This window comes from Pomacea canaliculata, linkage group LG3 (assembly GCF_003073045.1).
Source record: "Pomacea canaliculata isolate SZHN2017 linkage group LG3, ASM307304v1, whole genome shotgun sequence".
In the NCBI taxonomy this organism is placed as follows: domain Eukaryota; kingdom Metazoa; phylum Mollusca; class Gastropoda; order Architaenioglossa; family Ampullariidae; genus Pomacea; species Pomacea canaliculata.
In genome coordinates this window covers 17,421,465-17,439,233 of record NC_037592.1, presented here as the reverse complement: position 1 = coordinate 17,439,233, position 17,769 = coordinate 17,421,465, and the positions used below count along the sequence as shown (strand labels likewise).

General features: G+C 43.9%; 1 protein-coding gene across 2 annotated transcripts in view; it reads left to right on the top strand.

Annotated features, from left to right (window-relative positions):
- Nucleotides 1–15,943, top strand: part of LOC112560398 — a 31,337-nt gene extending 15,394 nt beyond the window's left edge. For both annotated transcript variants that reach the window (XM_025232236.1, XM_025232237.1), the window contains exons 2-10: nucleotides 427–551; nucleotides 859–1,519; nucleotides 9,155–9,208; nucleotides 9,342–9,480; nucleotides 9,827–9,942; nucleotides 10,577–10,649; nucleotides 11,818–11,939; nucleotides 12,261–12,848; nucleotides 13,510–15,943. In XM_025232236.1, the coding sequence (XP_025088021.1) occupies nucleotides 1,325–1,519; nucleotides 9,155–9,208; nucleotides 9,342–9,480; nucleotides 9,827–9,942; nucleotides 10,577–10,649; nucleotides 11,818–11,939; nucleotides 12,261–12,848; nucleotides 13,510–13,545 (1,323 nt within the window). In that variant the 5' untranslated portion in view covers nucleotides 427–551; nucleotides 859–1,324 and the 3' untranslated portion in view covers nucleotides 13,546–15,943. The remainder of the gene's footprint in view (nucleotides 1–426; nucleotides 552–858; nucleotides 1,520–9,154; nucleotides 9,209–9,341; nucleotides 9,481–9,826; nucleotides 9,943–10,576; nucleotides 10,650–11,817; nucleotides 11,940–12,260; nucleotides 12,849–13,509) is intronic.
- The last annotated feature ends 1,826 nt before the right edge of the window (nucleotides 15,944–17,769 follow it).

Sequence of the window (17,769 nt, the reverse complement as noted above, 5' to 3'; positions counted from 1 at the left end):
ATGTGCACTGGGATTTCTCGTTTACTCGTGATGACGTCACTAATCTGAGACTTCCGGTGTCAATTAAAGGGACGCAACCTATATCTCACCCACATCCCAGGGCCTGACTTGTCCCTGTTATTGTCGTGTACGTCTTTTCTTGTGTTGGTGTTCTTGCCACGAACGCATTCTGCCATTCGTGTGTCGTCGTTGTCGTTGTCGTTGTCGTCGTAGTCGTCGTTATTGCTATGTACATGTTCTGTACGAAATGACTGATCTTGCCATCGCCTATCGACTTGCCACGTTCATTGTCTTGTTATTATTGTGTTCTCATCCTGTTCGTGTCAGTTGTCAGGATGCACGTACAAACAAACCGTCAGCGTTGAAGGCAGGGCAGGGTGGTGTGCTTTATTAACTCTCTACCCGTTGTTGTTATTTCTCTTACAGGTGCCGGCGGAAAACCCTCAAGTACATCAACAGCAGAACAGTTCTCATCGCCATCTGCGCCCTGGTTGTCATCGAATGCGCGTGTGTTCTAGCCGAGCTAATGGTGGATTTGCAAGGCATTAAGTGTAAGCTCAAATTTCTAATTTTGATTTTATAATTCATAAATTCAATCATCCTGATAATTCTTTCTTCTTGTGACATATATCTCTGATAAAACTTCAAGAAACTGAATTAATCATCGTGATGATTTACATATCAATTATAAAATGCTGCCCAAACGATACTCCAGCGCAGGGGAGGAGGAGAATCTTTAGTGACAAGAAAATGTTGTAGTCATGCAGCAAAGTAAATACGAGGGATGAAATGTATTCATTGAAGTTCGCTCTTGTTTTGTCTTGTCCAATCTCTCACCCCACTCCACCTTGCCCACAGTCCGCTTCGAGAACGAGGAGCAGGAAATCCTGCGGTTTGTGCAGTACCTGCGGGAGAAGTACCCTGACCAGTTCGCATCGTTTGACGGGCGGAACGTGGAGGACATCTTCAGCCAGATTCAAGAGGCCATCGTCCTCAAGTCGCCGGACGATTTCTCCTGTCTGCGTTGCGCGTGCACGTGCCCCACAGCCTCCCAGACAGCCCTCCAGACAGAATCGAGCAGTCTCACGCAGTCCGGAAGTGGCGACCCGGCCAGGTCACGCACTCTGCAACAAAGCGTGACGTCACGAGACGCTCAGATAAGCGCCGCATCCCCGTTGCGAGAGGTTGCGGATCTGGGCGAAGCTCCGCCAGGTGGCGCGGGGCGGCGGGGGCGGCGAAGCGAGCAGGGGTCAGGGGACACGCAGACGGCCTTGCCCCCCTCGGTGCAGTTCGTGAAGCTGGACAACGCCACGACGGCTTCAAGATGGAGAATGTGTTCGTGCTGGAGATCAACAACGTGAAGGAGAGCTTCTTTCTGGTGGCGGAGTACGCGCCGGAGCACATCGCGCAGAACGACACGCGGCACAGCCACTACCACAACGAGTACGATAAGATCCACAAGGCCTCCACCACGCTGCACATCGCCAGCCTCGTCATCCTCTCCGTCATGGTCATAGAGGTCAGTAGTGACCGCGGCATGCGCGCGTGAGAGAAAGAGAGAGAGAGAAGAGGAAGGAGGAGTGAGACAGTTGCATGACAGAGGGACGAAACGTACCACCTTATCACGTGTTCCATCATCCGCTCTATCATCCTCACTGTTTTTGTTTTACTTGTGTGTGTGTTTGTGTTTGTTTTAAACGGATTAAGATGGATGTTTGTCCCGCCATCCTCACTGAGATGCAGGCCTACAACATCACGCACTCTTCTGATCGTCCACAATTTTGTAAAGTGACTATCTTGTAGCAGAAACTGGAACAATTCTTTGTCTAACTGGAAGATATCCCATCGCAATCCTCCTCTACAGCGGTGACCAGGTAATGGTCAGGTACTTTCGACAAGCACGTGCTGTAGACGAGAGGTTTCTTAGTCACCTTTGTATTGGACAGTCAGATCTTCCTTTAGTCCAGCCTTGTCACTCTTCATACATGCACGTACATACAATCGCATTTAAAGATAACAATCTGTTTAGTTTAAGATTGAAATCTGAGAATGGCTTACAGTTTACATTGCAATTATCGCGTGTACAAAGATCCGCAAGTAATATTGCAGTTAACAAGTGGATTTCGTGTAATCGGAAAATAAACATTAATTATTTCTTTAATTATCTTTACGAGGCGTTAATGTCCATTCATTAATATGTCTGGCTAGCAGTAAAATGGCTTCTAACGGTCGCCGACAGCAGTCGGACCGGTGTTAATGTTGTCGCAGGGAGGTCGATGGTGATAAGGACACAGGCCGGTGTTTTGTGGGCGATGTTGACGGCGCTAACTGCTGCAGGCCAAACACAATGCAAGGAGTGAAAAACAAGACATGGAGGCATGTAGTCTGTAGACTGTCTGTCAACAACATTCTCAGCAGCACACCGCCTTCATCTGCCTGCGGACGAAAGCCTCGGGATTGGATGTAGCTTTGGCCTTTTAGTGCTTTGCATACTGAGTAGAATCATCAGGTCAGAGGGAGAGAAGATAGGTGATAAAGGGAAAGAGAAAAAGGAAATAAAATAGAAAGAAAAAGATTGGATAAGCGAGACTTTGGATTAACTATAGCCATTCTCTTAGTAAACTGATATAATTCTCAGCTTTAGAGCGATAGGAAGCAAATGTACATCTTCTGACTCCGAGAAGCTGGACCTTAGTGGAACCATTGGCGTGCACTCAAGACTCAAAAAAGCTCGATGTACATCCCGGGTGCCATCAAAGTCGTGAGTCGCTCGAGGAGAAGCTCATCCCACCAGTGTATTTTTAGTGTATTCTGTGTTACTTGGTTACCAAATGTATCACAAAACTGATGCTGCATCCAACACCTGAAAGGCCCGCAGTGCCGAGAATTCTTGCTGAAATATTGCAGCTTGACGACCCTGAGGTCGCTGAATGCGAGCATTAGTGACGTATTGCAGCTGCTCTGGAGGCGTGATGAGTGACGTACATGTCATTAAGTCGGCGACAAGTGACGTATGGGTATTACTAAAGAATGACAGGTGTGCAGGTGGCTGTGCCTCTAAGCCTCATACATCACCATCTCACGCAGCTCTCACGAGTTCCGCGCCTACGACAGGTCGGTGGGCGACTTGATTAAAATGCACGTGCACCCAATCACACAGCACCTGTCCCTTGTCAGCTCCAAAACCAGTGACGACGCTTGACGACAACAACAACCTAAGCTGTGGTCACGAAAGTGAGTCATGGGTAACTACGTCTGCAGCACCGTGTTTGTGTGTGTGGCCGCCGGGTTGATGGAGAGCCGCCGCCGACGCCGAGCCTTTCTATATGGTGATTTTGTTGGTGGAGGTGGAGGCGAGCTGATAATCCATCAACGGCCCTGGCAGAGTAAAACACAAGTGATCGAATTCTGTCCCAGCGAGAGACTGGAGTTAGGTTTTTCTCTTAGCTGTTTCCCTTGGACGGTCAGACTTAACAGTTGCATCGCAAAACAACAAACTGTTTGGGCTGAAACGAGGGGCTGGGTGTGGGTGGACAACGGTCAGAGTCCGAAATGGTGAAAGCTTATCACTAAACAAAGTGGACAAAAAAGATTTTAATATCGGTGTGGTGATTATAAATACATATGTGGATTTTCAAGCGAAGTATATTTTCTTTCCAGAATTAATTTGAAAGAGAAAATTGGTGATGCAGTTGTTAGCGAGGTAGTGAAAAGGCGGAGCTCAAGATAGTTGCTCATAACTTCAGGGAAGGCGCAATGTGTTGACTCAACCAGAGACGGGTATAACGTCTCTGACTCAACCTAAACGTGTTTAACGACGTTCTACGTCATCGGCAACCCACGCCGTGCGTCACTGGCGGCTGCTGGCTGCACGTCACCAGCACGCACACGCGGACTTGTGAGGCTATCTCCTGTCACTATGACCCGCTAGCCCTCGGTCCACCGATAATTTCTGGCAGGACAGACGCCGATCGCACGAAAAGCACGCGACTGGCTTCCTAGGAACTGCTGGAGGAACAGTAGAGATGATTGCTATGTCGTCTACATTGCTGTAGAAACACTTGTATAGACTGCAGTTGCTCGTCTAGAGTCCTGTAGGAACAGATACATTACAGTTGCTCGTCTGTAATCTCCTAGTTACCGTTGTATCAATTTCATTTGATGGTTTGTGCTGTAGGAATAGTTTGATAAATTATATTTCGTCGTCTGTATCGCCGTACTCACAGTTGTATAAAATACAACGCCCGTCTGTGGTCCGGTAGAGAGCTTTGTAAATTATATTTAGTCTTTATTGGCGTAGGAACAATGATATAAATTACATTTGTCGTGTGTATTGCTGTATGGACAGTTGTGTGTAACACACTCGGTCGTCTGCAGTTCTGTAGGAAAAGGCCGTCGATGATGATTGGAAGACACTGATTTCATGAGACAGTATGTAGCCATCCACATCGCCAAGATGTCCTGATGGAGACTATACGTGTCCCACCATCATTTGGCACTGATAAATTAAACGGCGGTCTGCGCATGCCTGTCCAAAAATGCGTGTGTGAGTGTGTGTGAGTGTGTGTGTGTGTGAATATAGTTGTTTCCTGGTGGCTCGATACACAGAACGTAAACAGATGACACTTGTCTCTCAACAAACTCTCATCCCAACCAATGAAAACATTGTGAACCCTGTTTTATCATTGTCTCTGCATGTTTTTAATGATGTAAAATGTTTGATCACAACTACGCCCCATTTTCTCAACTCTGGAGTCTCAACGACCTGATGTGGAACACGAACCCTCTTAGTCTGCACCCTCCCGACAGTCATCGACAGCCCCTCCACAGGCATTTCGATTTGCTCTGACAGCTATCGATCTGTACTTTGACATGGGTGTAGTGTGTTCGTGGTGTGTTGGGGTGGGTATGAGGTTACTAGTCACGTGACCAGCATGGTCATGGCGGCTGTACGTTGTGTGCATGTGTGCCCATGGCGATTGAAACCAGGGTCACCTGCATGTTACGAGCGCTGACATCCTGGGTCCCCGGCCCTGGTATTCCATCGGCTGTTTATTAAAGACAGAGACGCGAAGGCAAGGGACGGGCTACTCCAGTCTCCCCGGCAGACAACTCGTGCTGGCTTTACGTCATTGGACTATTTTTAGACTCTCGCGCGCCGCACGTGCACGGACAAAGCGGTCGTCTCGTGTGCAGCATGCACTCGCTTTTGTGTTGGGCAAGAAAACATGGAAGTCTGGCGTAAAGGCGGATTGTGCTGGAGCAGAGTTTTATGTTTGCGGGGGACAGAGTTTTTTCTTTGTTTTGTTGATGACATGGTGGGCTAGAATGTTCTTGAATATTTTACATCCTGGTTTTATGACCCGGAGACAAACTTCCAATCATTACTCTAGTCTTCAGTGAAGAGATAAATTAATAAATAGCTTTATAAAAAAAACTGCAGTTGTTTCTATGAAGTTTCAGCTTATTTGTTCCACCAGAACTCAAGTGTAGGCAATGATCTCCCTTCAGAACTGGAACCTAACATTGTAGTAATATTCAGATACAGTGTATCGTTTTATTAAAAACAAACCCTGATGGATAATAACTTGTGATTTGTGTTTTACATTCTTTAAATTATGTATTAACATTTTGGAATTAATTCCTGGATACACAGGGAACAGTTATAACTTTATGATTGTTTTGCTGTACTTGTATATTTTAGGATGTTTACAGCGAGGAAGTGAGATATTTACATCTTTGCAACTAGTTTAGTATTTAAATGCTCCTTGAGAACGACTAAGTGTGTGAATTAATGGAAAAAACCTGCTTAAACAGATTCGTCTTTTGTGAGGCTTGTTCAGCGTCTACAATGTAAATGTGGATTTAGTGCTTAAAGCTTTTTAACCTGCATTTTTCTTCGAGAGGTTATTTCACACCGTAGATGTGATGCTTTAAACATTTTAATCTACATGAAAATTAGGAAATTGTTTTAAATGAAGATGACGATTGTGTGATACTTAGCATGATAGAAGGTAAAGAAACTAAACGTTTGCTTGCTAATTTACTGCAATATCCTTCACTTTGGAAAACAAGCGAATAAGATATTAATATATTAATCAGAAACTGATATATTTATTTACTAAAGCAGTTGAATTCAAGTGACAAATGTTACTGACTGACCACTTCCTTGTTGCGGTGAACATTTACCGTTTACCGACAAACTTATTGACCATATATCTGTGATTTATTTACCATTTTCCGAGAAACTTATATTCTCTTTTATGGAATATCAAATATCGAATTCTTTCAATTGTATTCTTATCTTACTAAACTCTTCCAAAAATTATTTACACACCAGCACTCAGAGAGAAAGTATTCCATTATTTACGTGTTGCATGCTGTTAGACAATAAATAGTGACTTGTCAACAAAAGTTCTGTGAAACAATGAAAACATACAGTTACCAATGTGGCGGTAGTTTGGATAAAATTCTCTCCATTGAAGTATAAATGTTGGTAGCGGTTTCCTACACAAGCAAAGCCACGTCCTCACAGCCTGTTAATGGCTAATTTGTTCATTCGTTCGTCTACACACAGCATATTAAATGTGCGTTGCTTTGTGTGCACACAGAGTGAATGTAACGGTAATGTGGAGGTGCTGGGAGGTGTGTGTCTGTGTGTAGGGGTAACCCCACGCTTATTGTTGTTTGGCTATGTAGCTCCTAGAACTCAGCACAAAGAGCTTTTATTATTGTAACCATTGCGGTCCAGTGACTTTTCGGCATGAGCGCCCGGCGGCTGGCTGTCATCCATGTTTGTTTTGATGACGTGGCAATGACCAGCTAAAGGTCACCATGTGTCACGGTCACCGCGACTCATTGAACTGCGCTGAAGTCAACAACACCCTTCACACCCTGACGTCACCCAACGCCTCTTGGGTAGCGTTGTAACTCATTGCCTCTCATTGCACAGGTGGCGCTGCAGACTGCTCCGCTCTCCTTCCTCACTCTCCATCCTCTCATTTGTCAAATTTTGTTTGAAGGTGACCACAACAAGATTGTAAAGAAAAGTTGTTATCCGTGTGGTTATATATATATGCCAACGAATATTGAACATACATGGTCAAATACACTCAGAAGTTACTGAGTCCGCAGTCAAACTCACATTTCTTATTTACATATCACAGTGAAATGCTGAGGCTGCATGTGTCTCTACCCTTGGGTTTACTTATATTTCGGTGGGAGATAGGGTCAGGTGAATGGTATGGCGGTCTTGCCCCCGGTGGCTGAAGTTCCACGCCGGCTTTTGTTGTTGTCCTCGTCCAGATCTTCGGCCAAATTTGTGCCTCGGCAAAGACTAAAAGAGCACTAAAAGAGAGCTTTTATGAGAAAGAAGAGCATTTGGCAGATGTATGACAGCAAATTGGTCTACAAGACAGATGGCAGATGCTACGTGCAGCACTCAAGAGACATGGAAACTCCACAAAAATGGATTAACGCAGTCCTTGCCACGTCCGCTGAGAGAAATCAACATCGCTTTCTCCCTTCTTTTTCCTCTTATCATCATTAGATTCTTGTTCTTCTTGTTATAATTTAGTTGCTGTTTTTCTTGTTCTTGCTTCTTCTCCTCGACGTCCATCCTCCTTGGTTTAAGATCACTAGTGAAGATTGACAAACTGACTGGAACCTGGACAATGTACATCCAGAGTGATGACCGACCTTTTTCTACTTACGATCACGTGGCGGGCTTCCTTCATCATGGTCTCTCTTTGCAATGTCTTCAGGCATCTTGTGTTTACCGCGTTCTGCAGCAGTCAGAGAGATGCATTATGGTACAGTATGGTAAAAGGTTTCCATACTATCGGACGCAGCAGCCACCATTCTGTTGTGCTTCTCAATGAGGAATGGGGGTCTCCAGTAATGGAGAGCAGCTCGCGATGGCGGGAAGGAAGGACGTCATAGCTCAAAGCTAACGCTCTTATCTCGTACTGTCGTAGGCTGTTTCATTGCTGCACAAACTTTCAACCTGAACTGTACAAAGAGGAGATTGTTTCGCTCTCAGATTTCACTTTCAAAATTAAACTGTTATTCTGCGGCCGGATACATTGCACGAAAATGTCATAATGCCTCTCGTAGCTTCCTCCCCTCTTTTCAAACTGATTTTTTCTTACATTTTATTTTGAAAGCTGAAATGACGAATGACATTGCATTTCTACGAAAGGATGCTTTGTTTTATTTCTATTAATATAAAACATTGTCACAGCTCTTGTGTACACGCAGTTTGTAAATTCGTTTATCACAAGACAAAAGAAATCTTTCCAAAGGTATAAATACTTCGAGACATTGTCATGAAAAGAGAACAGATACCCCCCCCCAAAAAAAAAAAAAGTTAACCTGCATCCTCCGTGCTCATTTGTACATCAGGGTCCTGCCTGCCTGCTGACCCCTTTCCCGCCACAACCTTGCCCTCTCTCTGGGGGACGCGACTACGGCTTGTGCGCTATAGATTGTGTGGCGCTGTACTGTCTCAATAATTATCGCCCTAAACATCTTACAAAGCAACTTTGAGGAACCGAGACCATAGGACTACCTTTACGATTATTAATTCAATCTTACAAGCTTAGCCTGCATGGACGGGCACTTGTAGCTGATGACGATCTCAACAAACTGAGATCCAAGTGACCGAGGCAGCATTGTCTGCCCTTCATTGCCATGTGCACTGCAGTGAGACGGTTTCCACAGCAGGACCAGCTGAGGGTGGTTAGATCCGTTCTGATGAGTATTTACCGGCTGGTAAGCTGAAGTAGATTTTTCTCTCTCCCTCATTTACTACACTCTCAACTAAGCCGCCTCTATACGCGTATAACTAAAGGACACATATTGTTGTGTAATATGTGACTACTTAACCACGAAGGTCCAATAAACTTTAAGAAGATCAAATGAACAAAATCTTTTAGAACCATGAAGATATCTTGTGAGGAAGAAAGAGTGTTAGCAAGTAATAACATCATGAGCAGTTACAGTAATGACGACGACGATGAAGAAGGGTCTAGAGGAGCCGCAGGAGGAGGTAATAAAGCAACAGGTGTAATATAGGGTTAGAGCAGTATTGTAGTTCAATGGCTGTTTTTTCGGGAAAGTGAAATTTTAATGTTTACTTTTGGTTTGTCTCCAGACTCTCGCAAAACTTATCTGCATGGGAACAGGCTTTCTCAAGAAACGATTTGAGGTATGGTCTTTTATTTCTATTTAATATACACCTGTGTGTGTGTGTGCGCGCGCGCGCCTTGTCTTCTGATCAACTTAATGATGGAAAGACTGCATGACCTCTGACCTGACTGACGCCCAGCCTGACGTTGCAGGTGTTTGACGCCTTCATCGTGCTGGCGTCCTTTGCGCTGGATTTCGTCTTCCTCGACAGCCGCTGGTACGAAACGGGCAAAGATGCCGCCACCATCCTGGTCCTGCTGCTGCCCTGGCGGGTCGTCCGCATCGTCAACAGTGAGTTGCTTCTAGAACTCTCCTCTACAGCCTCTCGTCCACAGCCATTCCTTTTCACCCAGCCCTCGATAACAACTCATCTAGAAACTCTCTTTAGCATCGTTTCTCGAGAACTATTTTGCTTTTTAGTGCACCTGGTCTGTGATACTGTAATTAATTGGTCTGTGATATTGTAATTAACTGGTTGTATTACTGTAATTAATTGGTGTGTGATACTGTAATTACGCGGGAGTGTGTCTGTGTGGCCCAGAGCAAATTTGTAATCTCATTCCCCTAAGATGTAAATCTTCTGACAAGGACGATGACCAATGATGACGATGATAATGATAATGAAGATGCTGTGCAGGTTTTCTGATGACAATAAAGCATAAACACCACATCGAAATGATGAACATGAAGCGAGCAAAGAAGAAAGCAGATTTCAAGAATGCGAAATTGCAAACTTTACTCACAGAAATAAGGGTAATTTTGTGAAGTTTAATAATTAACATCTTTTACTTTTCGATAGGAGATACATGTTCATTTATTCTTGAGTGATTCCTGTGTTTGTGTGTGCGTGCATGTGTTTGTGTCTTAGTGCGTGTGACAGTTGGGGAGAGATAGAGCATTGTGTGTGAGAGAGACAGAGAGAGAGAGAGGGTGAGTGCCCGCGGCTGTGTTGAAACTGTATTTATAAAGGTCCTTCTTAACCGGGCAAATATGGAGGAACGTTTGACCAAGTCTCAGATATTTTGTATATAACCATCATGTAAAAACTTTGGCAAACTTGGACAAACGTTTGTCCATATTTGTCCGGTTAAAAAGAATCTGTCTCCAATTATTGCCTCTTACCTGTAACTATAGCTTCATATGTCCTGGTCGTGAATGTCTGGTGTAAAGGAATGTAGTCAGATACAGGTTTCATCAGTTACCTTATAAAAGCGATAAAAACGTGACTGAAAATCGTAGTGACTGATGTTCAATTCCTGGCGGAGGTAAGATGACCCTGGGGAGACTGAGGACTGCTGCAACCTTACATACAGCCTCTACAACATGACTGTCAGACGGAAGGTGGACCGTTAGTGACGGAGTGACAGTTGCTGTATTTCTTCTCCAGAAAGACGTTCAGCTGCTTGTGGCCCTGTGCCGGAACTCTCATCTTCCAGAGGGAGAAATCACTGCCTGTTTGTGTAAGTACATATGTCTACAATCATCTTTCATCTGAAAAAAACTATCCCACACAAACACTAATCGCCACAACAGTCACACAGCCATCCGAACTAGAAGGTTTGTGCTGTCGTTCCCATTCTGTAGCCTGGTGGGGTTAGGGGTCAATGTAGGGGTCACACGTCCCGAGGACTGCTAAGACTTGCCATTGGAAAACTCCTACCGACCGAGCAAAAATGGACACAGGATTTATCAAGAACCGTCAAGGGGGCGGGAAAGAAACGAAAGGGTTGCGTTCCGCCTCTTACAATCTGTAGCCTGCACACATTGAGCCACTTACATTTACTGTTCCAACGGAACCAACTTGCATTTGCTGTGAGTTCCAGAGACCAAGCACATCTGTTATTGTTTGCCAATCTCTATGATCCTTCAGTCTCTTCTGTAGGGTCTTCAACATGCCAGACTTGCACAAACTTCGTCGATATTTATTTGAAAACAAAACCAAGCAGCCATCTACCTATGAACACGTACTTGCGGCTACGAGGCTATGAGATACTTTGACCACCTTCTACTCAATCTTGATAAGTTCGAGCATATTTAAATTGAACATTCGTAATATGAACAAAACAGTCAATCCGCATCACGGACACACACACATCCACATTATACAACTCTATGCTACGAATGAATGACTGAATCATCCACGACACGAATCACAAACATCCACAATGTATTTATCGGACTGGCACAGGATAAGATGTGGCTAGGTAAATGCCTTGAGGGCAATGCCTGTACATCCAGCCATGACTGTTCATCGACTGGCTGAGTTTATGTATCAATGGTTTGCATACAGATCGATACACTTGAAGATCAGACTACAAAAATCCAGTTTCCCACTCAGTGACTCATTTCTTGGTGAAGGGTCATACAGTGATCTCTTCACGGTCTGTGGCGGGGCAGTCCACCATGTTCCTGGCCTAATGTATCGCATAGAATAAGTTTTTGTAATTCTTCTTAATTTCTTGTAATTTTAACGGATTTTGTTCGATTCATACTTTTATGATGACAGATTTAAAATAAGCTAACCATATAACCAGATCGATTTCATCTCATGCTGTGCATCCATACCTTCACGGATCCATTCATCAATAGATCAATGAATGAATCATGACGTCATAAGACCTGCTGCAGATGGTCTGGGCAGGCGCAGCACAACCCTGAATGCCGTCACTTCCTGTACGACCATCATGCTGGTTTCCGCCCTCGGCAAAGACGCTTACTGCGAAGACGAAATCTACGGACGTCTGTTTGCGGTGAGGTGCCCCTCCCCAACCTTCACCCTCCAAGCTAGGGGTGGGATGGGGAAGTGTATTGGGGGGATCGTATGTTAAGCCAAAACCACCTTCACTGTTATGTTTCATGAAACCCGTGTGTTTGTGTGTGCATGTGTGTATTTTTGTGTATTTATATGTGTGTGATTAAACGGCAGTGACGGGTATCCTGATTTATCAGGGAGGTAAAAGGTGGCGAAACGAGAACCTGGGGCTTCTACTAGGCACGGTGAGCCACTTTACTAGCTTCTCGGCCACTAGGCTGTGGGACCGATGCTCTTTGACATTCCTCTTTACTTGCAGGATGCCCTGAGGGACCCGGCGGAACACGAGGATGAGCCGGAGGCAAAGAAAGCCCAGGAGGAGGCGATAGACGCAGCCATCGAGCTGGAGAAGCAGATGGAGCAGAAGAACAAGAAGGCGGCGCGTGCCAGCAAGCCTCGTTCTGCCAAGCGGCGCGCGAAGGTGACGCGCAGCTACACGGTTCCGCGCCGCAGCGCCAGCCTCGACAACCATGCGGCAGCGTGCGAGACGGCGTACGGGGACGTGCCTTTCGACAGCGTCAGCGCTCCCAACGGAAGCGGAAGCGGAAGTATATTTTATGTCAACAACGGTTTCACGACGCACAGTGCGCAACGAACTGCCGGCGGCGGGGCCAGCTGTAGTGCGGCGGCCGCCCCGGGCAACGGGAGCCAGACCAAATCTCCAGAAACTTTGGCAGGTCTGGCCTCCGGAAGTGGCATCCCCTTGTCGAATTTATCTGCAACGACCCCGAATGGCGAGGAAGAGGTTCTGGATTCACCGAAGGAATCGTGGGAAGAAAGGCTTCCGCCGAAGTATCAGAGCAAGGCGTCGGTCAGGAGTGTTCCCGGTCGTGGACCGAACTACGTGGTATGTGGTCAAGTGACGTAGTAGCACGTAGCATGAATGAGGTTGAATGGATGTGCAGGTGTGGGAAGGAGGTGATGTAGTCTTCTATTGAGAGGAAGTTTGCGTCCATGAGACAGCTTTATGAAGCACAATAAGATTTCTGTCGAATTACAGCTAAAAAAAACAAAAAACAAAAAAACAACAACCAACAAACAAACAAACAAACAAACAAAAACAACAACAAACTTTGCTGTGTCTTCCCCTTCGAGTTCCCTTGCAGATACTCAAGCGCGCCCACCATTCCCTCTAACAACTAACAGGCACGCACGACACATGCAAACAGGCTTCAGGGATGCCGCATCTGTACACAGACACACGCACCACGCATCTGTACAGACATACAAACAAGATGGCGAGCCCCTGACAGCCAGTAACACATCTCATTAGTTTTCTTGCACCTTAGCCTTCGCTCAGTCAGAAAAATCTGAAGAAGTTTGACCAAGTTTTTCAATGAACATCATGTCCAAACGTTTAGCCAACCTTGGTCAAATATATGTGTACGGTTAAGGAGGGATTTTAGTCTCATTGTTACTTGATTTTACTGCTTCCCTGACAGGAAGTACACAAAGGTAAGAAGTCTGACACTCAGTAAACACAGTCACCTCTGCTTTCTGTGTTCCAGACCTTCGAAGTTACAACGCAAGTCACCTACCTTTGACACAGTGTGGAAATATCACAGACAAACGGCGCAGATATGATGACATTTTCAGGCAAATAGTCGAACCTGAAACGGCTTGTTGTATGAGAGTGATCTCCCTTCTGAGTGACGTCATAGAGAGAAGACGAAGACACCACCATAAGTACAGTGGCTTGAAGAGCATATATTTGCATATTACTATGTGCTCACTGATGATGATGATGATGATGATGATGATGATGATGATGATGATGATGAAAATTTTGGTTGCCATTTTTCTAAAATACTTCATCTTGTAGTAAAACAAGTAGATGATTTCGAAGAGTGTAGTTTTTAAGACAAAGACTAGACAGCATAGAGAACATTGTTTCATGCTCCGAGTTCAATCTTTGTGGACTTTTAAGTTTACCTTTTTATCGCCATGACAATTGAAACAAGTTAAGCAAGCTCTAGTCCAGAAGGCGGCCATGACACTGGGTAGGCTGACATCAGCTTACTTACTACATCTACCACAGACCTGCAGAAGGTGTGTGCATGGCTGACTACAATGTTCTTGGCTACCCAATGGCTCGGGGATTGGAGTCAGTTCGCAAAGTGCATGTAAAACTTGTTTGTGTGTAGAACTCATCATATCAACAGAGGCCAATGTCACGTGTCAGCAGTTACTTGATCCTCCAAGTTAATTATCATTCGTGTTCTCGCCGAAAAGACTTCTGCACGAAGTACTTTTGAAAAGTAAGGGTGATAATAATAGTCAGATTAGATCTGATTATGGGATGCAAGTGTATTTACTAACATTCATGACTTTATTTTTTTCTTTCCTTCCTGTTTTTTTCACTCCTTTCTTCTCTCATATTTCGTCTACTTTATTGTCCTCCTTTCCAATCTTCGCACACTCACAAGTTCAGTTACAGAGTACAGTATGAGGCCAGCCTTGTCTCTGCAATAAGCGAAGAAGAATGGGTTTGAAAGAGCAAGATGTCCGGTCTTTCAGGGTTTAAAAAATAAAAGTTCTCGTTGGCAAAGCGAAGCATACAGCATTAACAAAGTTACTTTTTTGGAGTTCTGGTACCCTTTTTGACATTTATCACATTTATCATTAACTGGGAAATATCTCAGTAGCTCAAAAGGTCCTATCCTTTCTTTTGAATGGTTTGTGCCCCAATTTTTGTTTTTGTTTTATAAGAATAACATTGTAGTTTGTCATTAACAACTCTCTGTTTTAAAAACAGGTAATGTCAGTGAAAGTTATTTAAGCTTTTAGTCTTCTTGCTGTCTGGACGATCCTGTGATGCGACGATTATCACAAATGCAGTGAAAATCTGATGTCCTGGGTTCATATCTTGCCTCGGGCACGCTGTTCTCTGTGTGTGGCACCTGTTTTACAGAGTCGGCTGCTTTGTCATAACTTAGTTATAGCTACTACCCAGGTTTTATATACTAGGCTCTCTTTTGCAAGCTTTGGTGTTTCTGACATAAGGACCGGAAACTTCTGTTCCTCCTCCTCCTTCTTCTCTCTTTCCATCCCACATCATAATACCAGCGAGACAATGTGCTACAAACACACATAATGTGTTTCATCTGATTGTTGTTTGCAAAGATCAGCTTTCTTCATACTTAAGACACGAAAGCTGTCAACTGAGAATTATGCAAAAATGTTCGTTATTGCAACAAAACACAGACTTTGAAACTGCCCATTACAGAAAACACAAACTATTTGCATAAATACTTGACATTTCAACAGCTACATGGTTGTGGTTGAAAAATAGTTCATATCACATTTACAGCAGGTGATGGACAAACACTTTTTATTTTATTAGAATTGTCTCTGTGAGAGACAGCTCAAGCTCACACAAATTCATAAAGCTTATTTATGTTTACAAAGAACACAACATCACAGGACGCCTTTCAGCACGCGCACACACATCGGTCCCTACACGTACACTTGCATTCTAGGATTGTTTACAAACAACTATTCCAGGACAGATCGTTATCCGTGCCGTGGAATCCAGCCTTCTGTTGACTAATATGTTGTTGACTTTTTTTGTATGTTTTCTGACCCTGTCTCCAGTCAGTTGATCGCTCTTTCATGTGATATTGGCAACATGTTTGCTGTTTGTTGTCTTTTCTTGTTAATGCGCTGAAGTAGATATGTAATGGAGTCAGCACATTCTATGCTTTAAGGAGTACAGCCTACAGCAATTATGTTCAGTTTGTTTATATACATCTATAAATATGCACTTTTGACCTCGGCGCGTTGTTGAGTTCTGAAATCTTGTCAAACTGCCTGAAGACATAGACTTCTAAAAACTTCTCTTTGTTGTCTTTCTTGGTTTGTTAAAGTGGCATAGACGCTATTTCTAAATATCTCTTCTCAGAACGTTCTAGAAAGCCGCTCTTAATACTGTGTCGCAATCTATATATATATTACATTTTTTTGTTGTTGTTGGAGGGGTAGGTTACACGGTAAACATTGCTTTATCCGCTGAAATGCTAAAAGCCATAAGAGAGGGAAGACATGCAGCTCAATCGGTAAACAAATCGATTTCTTTCATCTTGGAGAACAGAAAGAGCAATAACGTTCTACGTTTTGTTTTTGTTGTTGTTTTTTTTTCTTAGTCGTCATGACAACAATGAAATTGTGTGTCTACGCACGCCAATGACGCACAGTAACAGATTATATTTCAGCAAATGTAAACAATGTTGTGATTTTATTTAGTAAACATACCGACAAATAATGCCTCACATTCAAGCGAACCTATACCTGGAGACAGTCACTCGTCTAAGTTCTGACAAAAAGCAGAATGTCAAGTGTGCAACTCGCTGCCATTGTCTGCTGTGACAGTGAACCACATCGACGAGAAGCTCTTCACTTTCGCCGACTCACGGCATCACTTCATGGCTTCAGGACATTGATCGAGGGTGGCTTCTACCCCCTGAGGTCAGGGTTGTGACGTCAGAGCACGAGACAGTATCAGATGAGCGTCTATTTAAAAGTCTTTTTCTTCTTGCATGCTCTGTTATCGACAATGCCGAGGGCAACATCTGACAGAGAAACGACACCCTAGATGCTGGAGTAGATAGGTGCTCGTTTCGATCTGTGATGATATAGCGTACAGTCTGAGAGTATACCCTATCATCTGTTTTGCCACTGAGGTCGAACAACATTTATAGCTGGAATTTTGAAAGGAAAATGATATCTGCCAACGGTATAGATGCTTGCTGGGGATGACAGTGCAAACATTGAAGACAGGTCAGAAAATTGACAATAAGCTTCCTTGACTTTTTTAATACTTGCCCCACAAGTCTCGATCGCGCCATTGGACTGGTGGAAAATTTCTCTCGAAACTTTTGGTGGAATGTGTGTTGGGTGTTGACACTCAGGAGTACCACACGGCAAGCACAGAGCCAGTCAGCAGTGGCGGCGCTTAGCATCCTTACCTGGTGATACAGAATGGAGGAGAGCGGGTGGGTTATGGTGTTATCCAGCAAAACTGTTCTTTTCGCAACTTTTGGATTTTGCTATTTACTATAATGATATAATTTCGGAGTCGGATGTGTCGAAAACCAACGAACTAGATGTCATGCACATGTTACAAAAAAAAAAAAATCCATGAGATAGAGATCAGCAAGCATGTGTTTTAACAAGAGTTCAACTAAAGAGTGAACAGCCTACAACATCGTTACACCACTTCTTTTATAGTCATTCGTCCATGCATTTGCAGAGCTATCCGTGCCAAGCATTTCGATCACAGTTATTCAAGATAAAGACATATATGGTGTACACTGTACGTTGTACATGTGAATTCTCGAAATCTTTCCGAAAGTTGATAAGAAAATGGTTCATGATATTTTCAGCAAATCAAACCTCAACACTAATTATCTTTTCTCAGGTCCCAAACATACATATTCACTTTAATACTAATCATATTTTCTTACATCACAGACATATTCATTCTAATACTATGTTTTGTTACATAACAAAGTCACTCGGTTTCTGCAGCTTGCCTAGCTGTCATAGGAAAAGGCAAGTGAAATGAAATTTGGGTTGAAATAATACAGAATCGTTTTCACCCCAAATTTCGGGCTGCAAACAATCCGCTTCTAAAACAGCTCTCGGGTGGTAAAAGGAGGTCAGAATATTTTTTTTGTCTTCAAATGTGACGCTGGAGTTAACTTTCAGTTTTCTAAGTGCGGTCGTCAAACGCAGGCCACAGGGATCTGAGGATCTGTAGGGTCCATGCA